General features: G+C 42.4%; 1 protein-coding gene across 6 annotated transcripts in view; it reads right to left on the reverse strand.

The window, feature by feature from the left end:
• The window catches only part of RGL1 (ral guanine nucleotide dissociation stimulator like 1), a 147,119-nt gene that overhangs the window by 24,229 nt on the left and 106,241 nt on the right, over positions 1-16,649 (reverse strand). For all 6 annotated transcript variants that reach the window (XM_079108019.1, XM_079108018.1, XM_079108021.1 and 3 more), the window contains 5 exons: positions 16,227-16,411; positions 12,381-12,505; positions 10,742-10,957; positions 7,031-7,134; positions 3,989-4,073 (listed from right to left, as the gene is read on the reverse strand). In XM_079108019.1, coding sequence (XP_078964145.1) covers positions 3,989-4,073; positions 7,031-7,134; positions 10,742-10,957; positions 12,381-12,505; positions 16,227-16,411 — 715 coding nt within the window. The remainder of the gene's footprint in view (positions 1-3,988; positions 4,074-7,030; positions 7,135-10,741; positions 10,958-12,380; positions 12,506-16,226; positions 16,412-16,649) is intronic.

The following is a 16,649-nucleotide window of genomic DNA, read 5'->3' on the forward strand; positions in this document are numbered from 1 at the left end:
GCACTTTTAAAAGGACCGACTCGTGCAGTCCTTCCAGATGAAGTGTCAAACGAAGCTCACTCACTTGCCCACCCAGCGGTTCTAGTTTCTTCTCTTTCCGTGGCCTCAGGTCCCCTACTCAGCACCGTCTCACAATGCCATCCCTTGAACCTTCCTGCAAGTTGTCACGGGCTGCTGTGATGGCGTCACTCTGGTTCTTCCTCCTGCCTCTTGCTGCTCATGCTCAGTCTCTCAAGTGACTCTTCTTTCTGCCCTAGTCATCTTGCTTTTCAATATACTCGCATCCTTGTGAATGCGATCCAATCCCATGATGTTAGTCACCACCTGTGTGTGGATGAATCCCAGGTCCTTCCCTTTCTGGCGTCAACCTCCCCCTCCTTTCCTTTCTCCTCCTCTCTTTCCACCTCTGTCCTCTTTCCTTCTGTCTAGTGCAAATTTCTCCCTTGACTCTCACCTTTTCTCTCTCTCTTTAGCAGACCCCAATGCCTTCATCATATTGCTCTGGGCTCAGAAGGACTAGAAGGATCTCATCTACAAGGTACTGCATCCCTTTCAATAAATGTTGGTTAAATGATAGTTCAGAAGCTTCTGGTGATTTTTATTTGACTACAGGTCTTCACAGTTCTAACAATCTCCTGCTCCAGCTTTGAAGGTAACATGTTTTGGAGCTTCACTAAACACACATCTCCATCAGAGTAATTTCTGGGTCTTTCAAGCAGTTGTTTATATTAATTTGATAGAGAGAATCACAAGAATCACAAGAAGAAATGGTGACAGTTTGCTTTCCTGTTATCTTGAAATCTGTGAACGCTAAGGTTCACCTGCTTAGAATAATCTGTTTCAGAAATCATAACAATATAACAAGTTGAAGATCATTTTTGAGAAGAAATACAAGCAATTTTCCCCATATTTAAAAGGGAAACCATGGATTTTTTTCTAATTATTATGTTGCCTGGGTTATAATACTATAGAAGTGGCATATTACACTTACCCAGAGCAGCAGACAGGTCATTTACAACTAAGGTCACCCAACTACAGATCAGTACAAGCCCAGGAGTAACATATTAGAAACAGAGCCCAGTAATTTATTTCATTGATTCTTTTGAGAAACTAAGTACCTTGGTTTCATTTTTTAAAACTGTGTTGAGAATTTACACCCAGAATAACACACTTCATATGAAGAATGATCAACAAAGGTGACAGGAAGGGGACATATATATCCTGCCCAAAGCATTCCACTATTAATGATAATGCACAGACCACATGGATTCATAGCCAAGTTTTTCATTTCTTTGGGATCTGAGCCATACATAAGAAATTTAACTTAGAGTACTAAGGTAAACTTCTGCATTTAAGAAAGGTTTATGGGATCTATAATGTCTAGATAGAGCATTGCTTCTAAGGTTTCAGTCAGAAGACTGAGAGCAGGCAATGAGCTGCACAATATCCAATTTATCTACCTTGGAAGGATGACTCAGGTCTACTGGGAGTTGAATGTGTGGCTCCAGTTAGTCTAGCTTTGTATTATGTATAGGAGACCACTAAGCCATCTCCTTCCAGACACATGGGTTTCCATTTAAAGTCTGCAAATGCAGAGGGATATGAAGCAGGGAGTAATACAATCTCAGCAGTTGTTGAATGTGCAGTTAGTCCAGTAGTCTAAATTCAAAGTCAGACATCTGCATCAACTGCCCTGCTCATGTCGTCTACTCCAAGAAGGCCCAAAGGTGGGCACATTGTTAAAGTCACATGAATGACAACACCTATCAATTCATGTAGTCAAACAATAGTTTCTGAACACACAGTATGTGTCAGGCACTGCATCAGACATTAGGGATCTGGTCTCTGCCTGGAAGAAGCTTACAGATCAGTAAGGAGACATGTTAAGTCCACAGGCATCTCCAGTAGAGCTTGTTATATGTGCCAGGACAGGAATGATGGACTTCTCCTAGAACAGACTAGGGGGGTACTTAATCAGACGGAAGGAGTCAAGTAAGACTACTAGAGAGACAGAAGTCTACACCAAGACAGAAAGGATGGGTAGGACAGGAGAAGAATCATGCAGATCATTACATATGCCTTTACAGGAATGACTAACCTATAAACTTTAACTCTGAGAGTTTGAAGAGTTCCGACTGGATGCCTTTTCAGTAACCCCACCTCCCCGACTTTCATTCCTACTCCAGTGCCCTCCCCGAGCTCAAATTTGTGGCTTATACTTTAAGCACTTTCACTTGTTATGCACACTTTGGTGTTATATGTATACTGCTTACCAAACACTAACAAGAGCACACATTTGCATAGTGCTTTCACACACTTTACTGTAACAACCTTCAAACCAATACTACGAGGTCAACAGACCTGTTGCCATTATTGTGTCCAATTTAGAAAAGGAGACTACAATTATCACATCTTCTAATTGCCTGGCTCAGGGATTCCCCCCAGAGTAGGACATATGACACAATTTTATAATGGTCTCCTTCCTATCTCTCCATGAGACTGCAATCCTCTTATGATCAGAGATTTGGAGATCAATAGAGTTGCATCTCCAATACCTAGCACATAATGAGTACTCATTCATATTTGCTGAATTAGTGATTTACCTCCTCTATGAAGATGTACTTGAATATATTGTTCTCTGATTTCAAGGGGCAAATGAAATGGCTTTTTGCCTAAGTAAGAAATGCACAGGTTTTAGAATCTGACCAGACTGCATTCACATTTTATCGGTTATAGTGTGAATCTGGAATGTCCGCCAAAGGCTCACATATTGAGGGCTTGGTTCCCAGTGCAGCAATGTCCAGAAGTGAGGCTTCTGGGAAATGGTTGTCTCATGAGGGCTCTGACCTCATCAATGGATTAATCCAGTGAAGGATTCACAGATGAATGCACTACTGGGAGGGGGAGGAAATGGCAGGAGGTGGGACCTAGGTCAAAGAGGTATGTTCTTGGGGTCATGCCCTTAGGGACTATATCTTGTCCCTGACTGCCCCACCTTTTTTGTCTCTCTGCTTCCCATGGGATGAGCAGCTCTTTTGGACTACACCCTCTCCACCACGATGCTCTGCCTTACTATGGACCCAATAGCAATGAAGCCAGCCAACCACAGACTGAAACCTCTGAAACCATAAACCAAAACAAATCTTTCTTTCCCCTTATTTGATTTTCTCTGGTAGTTTGTCATAGCAATAGAGAGCTGACTAATACAAGCTCTATCACCTAGCAGGTATGTGCCTTAGGGCATGCTACTTCCCTGTCTATGCCTTGTCTATCTGTGAAACGAGGGTGATAAAACCTGCTTACAGAAGGGCATGGAGATAGTATCTGGCCTGAGTTCATTCCCCTCTGGTGATTATTCACAAGCTCTTACGTGTCATTCTTTGGCTACTGTTTAGTGTCAATTGCTATCAACTATAGGTGAGCGTCTGGAAACAGGGTCTGTGTTAATCATATTCATATTTCTAGAGGCAGGTTCAAAACTTCACAGATGTTAGACACTGAACACAGTTCTGGAGTAACAACGTGAGCCAAGGTCTGCCCAGCATGCTGTTTAGAAGCCACCACTCACTGGTGTTCAATAAATATTGTTGACAAGAGACTGTGCACTTTGGTCCAAATAAAGGATGCAGAATTGCCAGCTTGGCTTCTCATTCTAGGAGATGTTTTACTGAGAAGAAATAGTCCAGAGCCTCTTACCCTCCTGATCGCCTGCACTTGATAACTCAGAGCAGCCTGTTAAAGAGGTACATATATGAACACAAGTTTCACAATCTGGGTTAGAACAGGGACACTGAGGAGATAGAAGGAGAGAGCTTACCTGGACTTTGAATTTTCTCAACAACAAGTTGTCTAGATTATGTACAGAACACAAAAATCCTACTTTGTAAGTGGACTGAAGGAACACAAGGAGCCCAAACTCCTCCTCCCTTGAATGGGATGGATTCCAGAGCTTTCAGCAGAGCTACTCAGTCCTCGCCACCAGGCTCACCTTCATCAGCAGTTCCCGGCTGGTCAAATGGTTATTGTGGTCTGAGAAGATGTCTGAAAGTTCTTCAAACATCAGCATTCGGTCCCTATGAAGAAGGGTTAAGAAAATATTAACAATGAAGAAAGAGTAAAAACCCAACACCTTTGGCCTAGCTCTCCTCAGCACCTACAGCTATGGAAGACTGTTTTGATCTCAGTATCAGTGGGTAATATGAACACAATGAAGCCAATACCTTTTTTCATGCAAGGTGGCTTTTATATTTTAAGGTGAATGTGGCTACCTGTGTGAAACCACAAAGGTCAGAATCACAAACAAGGATGGCTCGCCTGGGGCATCAGGTGATTCAATCACAACACATTCCCTTCGTGAATCCAAGGGGACCCGAGATGCGATCTTGACCAGGCCCCTCATTTTAGATGGGAAGATACCATGCCAAAGGTTAGCCCAAGTTTCCACTAGTAACTTGGGAGTTTAAAGGATACAACCTGAATTTTCAGAATCACAGGCCACCTTTCTTACTCACAGGCAGAGTAGAATGGGGGCAGGTGGGAAGAGGGCACAGATTCAAATCTCAACTCTGGCGTTACTTCCTGAGGGATCTAGGACAGGCGGCTTAACTTTGCTGAGCTCTCGTTTTCGATCTGTACAGGGAATACTCCCACCCACTGCAGGGAGCTGTGAAGGTAAGCTGTAGGTGACCCAGGCCCAACTCCTGCCTGCCCTTGGCCTCCAGCCCGGCACATGTGCCTCCATGGGCTTCCTGAGTGTCTCCACACGCCCCTCCAGGGTGACTGTCTGGATGGTTCTGAAGGTAAGGGATGGTTAGGGGCCACATCTTTATATATGCGACGTTTTCATCATCATGAAAAAGCCATTATTCAGAACTCTTTTTTTTATTCCAAGAAGTATAATAATACTCTTATAATAGAGGACACTATTAAAAGATACTTACATTCTGGAGAAAACAGTTAAGAACTTAATTACATGTGGCCCTAAATAAAGAGAAATAAATATCCTCTGTCTACAGAAGGCTAGAAATATGAAGGTCTATAGGCAAAGGGATACCCAAGTAAGAACTCTTGACCCTGTCCCACGAATTCAGCAAAAGACAGCACACAAAGGTGATATGGAAAGGTCTTCAGGGTCTTCTCTGAGGAACCCTGACACACTAGCATTCCTGCTACCACATCAACCAACATCCAACCAGGAAACAAACCAGACAGGCTGAACAGAATTCAGCTTTGAAGATTTTTTTGTTTGTTTGTTTTTGAAAAATAGTTTAAAAGGACAGCTGGAAGAATGGACCTTCCCTTAGGGCCACCACAGAGACCAAGATACAAGCCCACTACTGTTTTCACTTGTGTTTTAACCTCGAAATTGCTGTAGAATAAATCTTGGGCTGACTAGGTGACTTTCCATAGTGTCCTGCTAGCCAGCCACCCAAAAAGCATAGGGTTACCTTTCGCTGTAATCAGAGAGGGCTGCCCGTTAACACAGGAGCACCCCTTTGTTTCTGATGCCATTGTGGGTGGTAGGCAGTGATGAGGGGAGGCAGAGGCGAGGGGAGGTGTGATGATGAGGACCCTGTAAGCTGCAGATTCTCATCTGTTTCCCCAGTGACTTCCAGGAGCTGACTCCCCACAACCCACACCTTTGGTAAGATATGTGTGCAGAGGAAAACCAATCAGCTAATCTTTCACACAGAGTCATTTTCATTATTAAAAATAATGAAGAAGAGAAAGAATCCAAGTGGAAATCAAGAACTCTCCCCTGGACTTTGAAGTGCCTGTCTGACTGCCCGTTCTTCTCCTGATAATGGTGTCATGAACAACACACTAGCTTTGGAGTCCAAGTCACTATCGCTTCTACAGCTCTGTAGTGCAAAGCATTAAGATCATCCATTTCATTTTTCTCCTTTTATCCATCAAAGAAGTATAAATAACGCTAGCTTCTCCCAAGTAGACTAACCCCTGAATGAAAACACGAGCTTATCAGTAAGCCTAAGTACTCTGGCACTATTTTCCAGCATATATTTATGAAACTCTGGTTTGCCAATGGGGATCTCTTGCAAGTTTGAGTAGTGTCAGGGATCAATCGACTCTGAGAAAACTGATGGAATGGATCTGGGTCTTCCACTCTGGAAAAAACCTACTACTCTTCCAGGGCAGCCCTGGTTGGGGAGCCAGCTGCCCCTCCTGATCAACACTGACTATCCTGCTAGACTAGACAGCATTTACTCATTCTTCTCTGATACAGTCTGATGGGCCAACTAGTTCAAAGTTGGGAAGGCTTGGGTGTAGCTGACCTGACTGGTACCCAAGACAGAACCCTCTGCACTGCTGAGACCATAAATGCCCACCCCCACCTTCCCTCCTTTGCATAAGGGCCTCTGGTCTATAAGCGAAATTCTGGAAGTAGAAGATGGTAAGAGTGAAATAATAAAGGAATTACGTTGTCAATTGCTTCAAAGGTTTCACAAAGAAATGTGGAAGAAAAACAACACAGAACAACATAGAACAGTTAATAACTCCCATCAGGTTCTCAGGAAGGAACACTTATAGAGTTCTTTTTAACATTGCTAAGATAGCTTTTAGTATGCTGAAGCAGAAATGGACTAAATAGTTTCCTACTGAACACCAAGAATTAATGCCCTAGCTGCACATGTTATCCCTCACATCCTGGAATAGTTCAGGGCTTTCGAATGAGGCTGAAAAATAACCAGAAGTCACAGCAAATTGTTGTAACTCCACCACTCCACAACCTGATCCCTAAAAATCCAGATAATGAGCACATCCTTCAAATCAGCCCCAAAGCCAATAATGGTGGCTTTGGCACACTTTGAGAATGAGTTTGGTTCCTGAAGCAGCCCTGCCTCGAAATTCATTAATAATTATGTGGAAAATGCACCCTGTCAGGCACCCACAGAGGATTTCAAATATGCACCTCTCCTCATATAACACGAGCTTGGAAGGCGGAGGCCCGTGGCTCTCGTGCAGCAACTATGGCGCCAAGAAAAAGAAGAGCAGAGCCTTGGGAACTTACTTTGGGACAGCAGCCCAAGTCTTCTTCAAGCGATAGATGGAATTAGACTGCAGTGCTGAAACGATGGCCCTCAAGGAGGAAAAATTCTTCAGGATTCTACATTCCTGTATGGGGAGTGATGGAGACATACAGGCATTTAAACATCAATATTCCAGTGAGTTGGTGGTTTCCTGTTTTAGAGGTATCACAGCTGCTATGAATTCTTACCACTAAACAGGCAGCTGTATAAATACTGAACATCAAAAAGTGGCTCCTTCCTCCCACCCCAGTCACCGAAACACTTTATAGATTTTGGCACTGTATGCTTGTTTTTTTCCCTTTAATATATTTTTGCGTTGTTGTCACAGTTTTATAGTTTCCAGCTTTCCCAGTAAAAACATGAATGGTGGTGGGTCTACAGAAGTATGCTAGAGAAAGCAACTTTTTCTTCTGCAGAAAGCACACACATACCCCGAACACACATATGAAAGACCACTGCAGCCTTTGGACCCATAGAGAGAACTGGCAGTAAGCACTCGGAGTTCAGATGGTATCAAACATCTCATGAGCAACCCTTGTCCTGAGAGAGGTGTATATAACTTGGCAATAAAAATTCACCACGAGTTGAACTTTGGCTTTTATGCTCTTAGCCAAGGGGGACTATTTTTATACACATTCATTTGGTTTCAAATTGGCTTGTCCCACAATCACAAACATTCAGAAACACCTTGGTACTTTAGTACTTCCAAAATAACTTGGGCTTTTAAAAGGAGATTCGTTTTGGCAGTGTTTTGAAACAAAAACAGTGAAAGAACAGGGAACATTCTGGATGTCATTTTCTGGGTAAGGAGAAGGGTTCTGTGTTTAAGCAGCCATGAGGACCAAACTGATAGCATCAGCAACCAGTGACCTTGGAGTCAAGTCCTGCTGAATGAACAAGGGCAAGAAAGAGCCTGAGAGAGTGGGCTACACCTATGTCAAAGGAGATGCTTCAGATACAGGCACGTGGGTGTGCAAGGTGCACACCGTTCACTAGGGAGCACGCTGTGTGTGTTTAGCTTTGTGCAGAACATCTGGGACGAGAGGTCCCAGAATGGTTGAGTGTACATGCAAATCACTTCAAGTATTAGTTCATGAAAGTCTGTGCATCCTGACTATGAAGGATAAACCAGCATCCTCAAATTTATCATGCCAAAATCTAGCTCCTGAAAACCATGCCAAACAAGGCCTCGAACATTTTCTTTAGAGTAAATGCTAATGTGTCTTATAAAAGTCATGCCCACCTGTTTTAAAGGCCTCAATGTCTCCTACCTTACAGAAAGAAAGAAAAAGAGAGAAGGCAAGCAAGCAAACAAGCTAGCTAGCTCTAAGTTGCAGTCTGGAAAGCAATCCTATGAGAGCATAGTTCAACAAAGGTTCAGAAACCAAAAGTCATGTTCTAAAATTCAGGAAACTTGCAATAAAGGAACGCAGGCACAGATATATCGTGCAAATTGTAATAAACATATGGAACACATCACTTCCAAAGAAGTTTAAAAGAAGGGTTTAAAGGAGTCCAAAAGGCATCTGGTCCCATTTCTAGAAAAGGAGGTATTTTCAGGAGACAAGATGTGGAAATAAAACTGCAGCATTAAGGCCAGTCCAAGCCAATATGTGGATTAGGTCAGAAGCATTTTCTGCATGTAAAATTATTATTTTTTGAAACATCTTTTCAGCAGAAATTGACTGTGACAAAAGCAGGAAAAGTAAAATAAACTTTGGCAGGAAACTGCCTGTGAGTTTCATTATTTCATTAGGTCAAGCTACACCATTTCAAGACACAAATTCAATGTTAGAAACCAGTATCATCAAAGGGAAGGAATCTTGACTTTTTTCATATGCTGAGATTTGGGATATAATTCGAATTGTATTCATCATCATTATACAAATGCACAACATATTTAACTTGGACAAGTATGCGTATGATATACTGTAATGTAGCATATACATATAAGCTACATTCTTGCTGTAGACTTTCTAAGAAGTTGAAAGTTGTGGGTAAATAGGCCATTGGCTTTTAAGATATGTAGAACACTATAAATGCTGTGGCAAAAAAAATTCCAAAAAATTTTTTTATGGCAAAAAAAATTCCAAAAAATTTTTTAAAAAATGCTGGCACCACAAAGAACTCCTCTAATCCCAGCAGCTCAGGAGGCTGAAACAGGAGGATCGCGAGCCCAAAGCCAGCCTCAGCAAAAGCGAGGCACTAAGCAACTCGGCGAGACCCTGTGTCTAAATAAAATGCAAAATAGGGCTGGGGATGTGGCTCAGTGGTCGAGTACCCCCCAATTCAATCCCCAGTACTCCCCCGAAAAAAAAAAAAAATCCTTATCATTCAAAGAAGAGAATTCTCATGCTAATATCACATTCTATCAGAACACTATCTTTTGTAGTTGTCTGTTGAGAAATAAGCTCAATTTAGACTATGGGAAATTTAAATTACTTTTGCAACTTATATTGTTTCTTGTTCATTCTTTTCATATACTAAAAAAAATCTGTTAATAGTAAACCACCAAAAGACTCAAAAGAAGGCACAATTATGTCCTTGCTTTTTAATCAAGAACAACAAAGAGAATGTGAAAGACTTAGGCATTATGCCCGACAGACAGGTGCTTAATGAAAAATATATCTAAGGGGATATAAAACAAAATGTGTGTTGGTTGTGTTGGCCCATAGAGCCCAGAATACAAACTAGAGGATATCTACATAAAAAGTACTTTTCAAAATCGTTTTTTGCTTATGCAATTTCTTCAGTCTAGAAAAAATTTAAAAATCTTTGAATACCAAAAATCCTACTAGTCAAGCTAAGTTCAAATATCACCTCATCCACGAAGCCTTCCTCCATCACCCGAATCTGAAGGGATTGCCTGCCTCCACTTTTACTACTCTGGAGGGCTGAATCCTTTGCTGCCCAGGCGAAGGTTAATTCCAGTTACATCCTGGCCCCTGTAGGACTAAATCACTTATGTTCTATCCTGTTATGTCCCTAAAGTACATATTGTGGCTTATGCACATTAGGAGCTCACAAAGTATATGAGCAACTAAATACAGTTGTTTTCTCAGTCTTGACACAAGAGGCTGGTAAGTGAAGGACACTAGCATGTAAGCAGTTGACCCAAGAGCTTGGACTCACACTCAGCAGGATGCAGCTCAGGCTGAGAAATATTCTGCTCCCTTTCAACTTGTCGTCTGAAGTTGTAAGGGCCTCAGGTAGGCCCCAGGTTAATGTGAGATGTATGTAAAGAGATTCAGGATTGTGAGGAGGCAACAGCTCTTCAAATCTACAGAATAGGCAATGCTCCCAGGTGCTGGGATGAAGACTGGTCTGTTTAACAGAGACCATGGGTTATAATGACCAAATATGATGCAGAGACCCACCAGACACTGAGGCTATGGTGAACAGAAAGGAAGAAGCAGACAGAACGTCTTGCCCCAGAGAAGCAGCACTGTGGGGCCAGGAGTGGAAACAAGGAAGTAGAGGATCAACTGGTTTTTTTTTAGAGGGAAAATAAATAAGCCCCCAAGGTAAGATGAAACATTTTCTTACTTTGGAAAGCAATAGTAACAATGAAAACCCATTGAACCTAATATATAATCTTCTGACTGACTTTCAATGACATGGCTAAACCATTTGGACAGAGCGATGTGTAGTCTCCAAAATCTACCAAAGAATATTTTTAAAAAGACAATTACATGAGCAATGTTAATCCACTTCTCAATGATTTTGGCTCTCTGCTGGGTCTTGAGTTCTTTGCCCCCCAGGATGGTGCTGACAACACACTTGGTGAGGGTATTAAACTGAGAGATGGTAGCGCGGATCGTAGGAGCCAAATGTTTGTTTTCCTTCTTATCCCTTCGAGACCAAATGCAGCCCAGGCAGTGGTGAGGCACTACTCTCTTGAATAGTTGCTGGAACAAAAGAGGGATTGATGTTAAGGACAGCACAGACATTTCCTATGGCAAAGCACGTCACCCGGGTCATCTGTAAATTGGTATTTATGGATGGACAAATAAGCCTTTTCTATTTGATTTGCCTCATGGTGTCCATTTCAATAGACAAAAGTAAATAATTAATAAATTAATGAGCCAGAGAAGTCTGCATGATCTTTTTAAATCGGCTCAAGTAAGCAAATAGAACACAGTGACCAAAAGATAATTTAAATTACCAAAAACATTTTGACTTTTCTATCTTGCAAGGAAAGTCAAGTAAGATCTATGCTACTGATCAAAAAACAAAAAAAGTGGTTCAGGTTATTTTAACTTCAAAATCCTAACCATGGTGTGTCCTGGGCACTCTGATCATGAACTGACTATAACACAAATGGATGCTCACTGGACACCTGAACCTGAAAAGTGATCCGCAGAAGTACAGCATGTGCTGCATCTGTCAATGTCACTGTTTCAAATTCATTAAAATAAAGAGACTGACAGGGAAAATTATTCAATATTACACAGTTAAAGAAAGAAAGCGAGATGGAAATCCTGGTTTTCGGGTCTTTTCCTCAAAGTTATAACCAATGATGTTGAGGTTTTTCATTTTTTCCTGCTATCAGTTGAGCAAACAAAAAATAATTGTTGAACAAATCAGATTCTCATTTGTACAATTCCGTATAAGACGTACAGAAGTTTGCATAAGAGAGAGAACACTAGAATTTACTTTACGTAGACTATCAGATTTATCTTGGATACTTAATTTGCATGTTCATTAAATGGAAGCTCTTTGCCGATTTATATGTTATTTTTCAAAAGTAAGTGCAGAAGAGCTAAAACCACTGTGATAATTCCTGTGGGTCCCCTTTCCTTTAACTGGTATTTACCCGCTAGCATTGAGCTGTGAAATGTGACTGACATAACCAAATGTGTAGCAAAAATATTCAAGCTTCAAAAGTGCAGGAAGCACACGTGGAAATGAGCTGCCAGATTCGGTCACATGTGGATTCAATGAATTTATTTTATCCTAACTTGTACTTTGACCCCTTTACAATCCTCCAAATAAACAGTTCAGCTCTTGAAATATTTATGAGTCTAAAGGGAGAGAAATACCCATGGAACGGGCAGATTATGTTTCATTAGGATTAGAATTCTTATTTCCCTGTGTGACTTGAGATCCAAGTAAAAGGCACCCTTGCTCAGGATTGCAAGAAGAGCTCAGGCCTGAATTATTCAGACGATTGATTCAAGTCACATTTTAATTCTGCATATACGGGCACAGCCTCTCAAGGTTCAAAAACTCTTCCATCGCTTTATTTTCATGGACTCTCTGGGCTACCAGTAATGTCACTGCCCCATGTTTTAAGTAGTAGCACATCTGAGACACACAGAGAAGACATACTGCATCCATGTAGGTCAGCTGCTCCGCCACGAGATCTTCGGAGAAGCACGTGAATTCTGCTGACCCTCCTCCCTCCAGTTCCTCTTCCTCTTCCAAGTTGAAGGGTATGGTGTTGGGAAGCCCATCTGTTCACATATGGGGGGAAAATCAGTAAGGGTGCCACTGGATATGACTTTGCTTATCGAGTCAAACTAGACTTCTTTCAACTCCTCAGGGAGAGAAGAGTTAGCATAAAAAAATCTGAATGAAATGGAGGTCCAATTTGCTTGTTCTCTGATTCTTTATCAAGTTCAGAGGCCTCATGTTGTTACTATGACAAACTATTCCTAGGCAAGGTTACGTTAAGTCTGGAGAAGCAAAGCTAGACCTATATTCTGGTGGGACCCTTCACCTCAGGCTCCTCAAACTCCCTGATCAACTCTAGGACCGATCTAGCAAATTCCTCTACCAGTTATGCAAATATGACTTGCTAGGACACTTAGAACTGGGTGCCTGGAGGCTTGGGCAGGAAGGAAGATTAGGTCTGGGAAGTAGGATGGCCCAACTAGGTATCAGAAATGCTTATGAAGCCGAGGAATTCTCCAAAGCATTTAGTATTCTCAAAATGTTAGGAGTTGCTATCAGCTTCCACCTAAACCTAAGTGTGCATGAAATAGAACAGACTTACCCTGAAGTCCCCTGAGTTGCCTTATAGATAAGACCATCAATTAGCAAATTACATAGGGCAGAGCCTGAATAAGAGAGAGTAAATCACTGGGGCCCAAGTAGACTGAGGAGCCCAGTACCTGGAATAGGCGTCAGACTCCCTTGGAAAGATGGGAACAGGATGAAGTTTGACTTGCACCCCAGCCTCCCTTCCCTGGGTTGTTTCCCAGCCTTATCCCCTTACACACTCCTCACTCTCCTTTTAGTCAAATGTGCTCTCAGGGGGAAAAAAAAATTAGCTACATTTGGTTGTATCTTAGCAGAAATTTAGAAATTTAAATCAGTGTGTTACTCCTCCTCCCAGAATATATGTTTGAAGCCTTTTCTCTTTTTTTGTACAATGAGTTACTATTTTAGACACCTTGAATCAAGCTGGTATGGTTTTTCCTAAGTTTTCTAAGAGAAAAGGGGTGCTTAGAGCGGATCCTACACCCTTTCCCTACCAGGACACCAACTGGTTCCTGATCACTCTAATGGCAGGGATGTGACTTAAGATTGGCTCCTGACTCCAGAGTTGAAGGTCCCCATGAGAATGGGGTTGGAATATAACCAGAAAAGGTTGCAGGGTTCACTGCAGAGTTTGGGTCACAAACAAGGTACAAGCTAGAGGAGCTAATACCACAGTATGGCACTTTTCTTCCATGCAACATAGTACTCTCTCATTTGGTAGAGAAATAAGAAATATGGCTGAATAATATTCCCTTGTGTATATATACCACAGTTTCTTTATCCGTTCATCGGTTGAAGGGCATCAAGGTTGGTTCCACAATCTAGCTATTGTGAATTGAGCAGCTATGAACATTGATGTGGCTACATCACTGTAGTATGCTGATTTTAAGTCCTTTGGGTATAAAACAAGGAGTGGGATAGCTGGGTTAAATGGTGGGTCCATTCCAAGTTTTCTGAGGAATCTCCACACTGCTTTCCAGGGTGGCTGCACCAATTTGCAACTCCACCAGCAATGTAAAAGTGTGCCTTTTTCCCCACATCCATGCCAACACTTATTATTGCTTGTTCTTGATAACAGCCATTCTAATTGGAGTAAGATTTTGATTTGTATTTCTCTAGTAACTAGAGATGTTGAACACTTTTTCATATGTAGGGGGTAAGAGAACAATGGAGGAACATCAGATTATGCAGAGGGAAATGGGGGGGCAGGGGTATGAAAAATGGCGGAATGAGACAGACATCATTACCCTATGTACATGTACCCTATGTACACGAATGGTGTGAATCTACATCGTGTACAACCATAGAAACGAAAAGTTGTACCCCCTTTGTGTACAATGGATCAAAATGCAGTCTGTGAAAATAAAATTTTAAAAAAATTCATGAATAAGTTAATGAAAGTCTTGGTCAATTTTTCTGGCTATTAATTTTTAAGTCAACCTTCATTCCATTTTTGAATGGATGCTTAAATGTATCAATAAAAACAATGCTAAAAGATGTTCTAACACTAATAAAAATTTAAATATAAAAAAAAGAATAAAATTTGGGATCTCAACCAAAGTTTGAAAGGTGTATCTCATTCCTTTTGACAACTACTACATAAATATATCCAAATATATGTAAAGCAATGCAGAGGCTGGCCTACTTTAGCAAAGAAGTGTGTGTGCTGAGGCTGGACCTTCTCATCATTCTTTCAACAAACATTTGTGGCAATCTGGTCTGTGTCTACAATGTCCCTATGTTCACACATACTGATTTGTGGTCCCTTTCTCTCTAGGGCCTGGTCAGTCCTATACCGTTTCAGTTTTCCGACTCTCTTCCAGAGGCGAGTAAAACTTGATACACAATTTTATTTTTGAAAAACATATAGCAAAGCTTGCTGCTTTTGCCAGCATGAGAGTGGGTAAATTAAGGATATGGCGCCAGGCTCCTAAAACTGCTTTTCAGTAATGACTCCTAATAAACAGAGTTTAGAGCTTTCTTGATTAAAATTTTCCAAACTTAGAAAAAGACTCACTTTGGGGTATTGCCTGAAAGCTTTTGTGAGGTCAAGCAGTCTCCCTCTCCCCTGCCTTGGTCTGCCAAATGAGCTCTGTCTTCCAGTCCCTGGGCTGGAGAGAAGGAACGACTGGTCCCACTGGTTCCCCAATTAGGCCTGGAGCCAGGGGCAGCACTGATGGGGGGTTGGTCTCCCACACAGCATTTTCCACTCCAGCACAAAGCCGGGCGGGCGGGGAGGCCCTGAAGGGAGCTAGGTTGCAGCTGGAGGAGCCCCTGGTATTCGGGCATTCCCGGCAGATGAAGTCATCAGAGATGGAAAGCCTCTGGCAGCCGCTTCTAATGATGCCATTGCATCCCTCTTGCCGGTCCCCCATATACAAAGTTCATCAGGTGCTGTGGAATCTAAGGTCACTGTATTTCCCTGGAGCTCTTCCCTCACCTGTGCGGGGCCCACTTCCTTTCCCTTGCTGAAGAACCTGGGCTCCACTTCTGGGCTTTGCCTGTCAGAGCTCCGTGTGGGTCAGGCACCATAGCAACCGTCACCCAGCACCCCGAGGGAGGGATAAAACATCACCTTGAAGCCTGTTCCAACCTCTTAAGTTCTTCAAAGCCTGATAGTTCTAAGCACCGCACAACCAGCAGAGGTGGCCCTTTCTCTGTCCTTGAAAATAGGAGGTTAATTCCTCAACTAGGAAAAAACACCCTCAGAAACTTCCATTGATGAAGCCCTCAGAGATGCTAAATGACAGTATCTACACTGTCAGGGGACACATGAGGGCAACACGCTTTCTAGTGGAAGGAGAAACAATTGCTCTAGCTTTTGTGTGGGCCAGAGGGTGCTGGATGTGACCCCTTGCCTGCTGGGTGGCAGTTGTTTGTGATCAGTTTACATTTGGTAGAGGGAGGGACCAAAAGCAAACTTCATTTCAGCATGGCACATCTGGCAAGGGAAGACAAAGAATCATCAAGGAAACTCTCTTTTTGGTAACGGAAGAAACCCTGGGAAATTAATTCCTCTGAGCCAGTTTCATCTATAAAATGATGGAGCTGGGCGGTATTGAGAATCCCATTTTGCTCCAGACCTTCAGGGCTCTGCAACAGCACTCAGTAAATCAGATCCCCACCAACTTCCCAGCAGCGTGTCCTCCTAGGGGCACAGGGCTTCCCACTCAGCCGTCAGCATGTACTCACTGTCCGTTTCCACATCCTGCTTCTGAAACTGCTCAAGAAGATTCTGTGCTCTTCTCTCTGGGTCAGAGCCTGGCATCATCCGTTTGAGATAATCCAGCAGTTTCTGTAAGCAAGGGAAGAGAGGGGGCTCTCGGAAGTCTTCCGCACACTGGTCAAGCCAGGCCCGCAGGATGGAAGCGATTGCACTGGGAAAGAGAAATGGAGAGTCACTCACCCACCTGCCCAAGTGGACTCCTGAACAGCAGGGCCTATTCCCCGCGTACCCCAGGGAAACTTGGACTGGTGGTCAACAGGTCACTCACCCACAAGTTCCAAAAACCATCAATGAACTTGAAGCACTTGAAAACAAGCTAACTATTCTTTATTATTTTAAGTGGTGGCTGAAGAAAAGGAGGAGGGAAGACAAAGAAGGTTAAAAAAAAT

The sequence above is a fragment of the Sciurus vulgaris genome (genome assembly GCF_902686455.1).
Source record: "Sciurus vulgaris genome assembly, chromosome: 12".
NCBI lineage: Eukaryota > Metazoa > Chordata > Mammalia > Rodentia > Sciuridae > Sciurus > Sciurus vulgaris.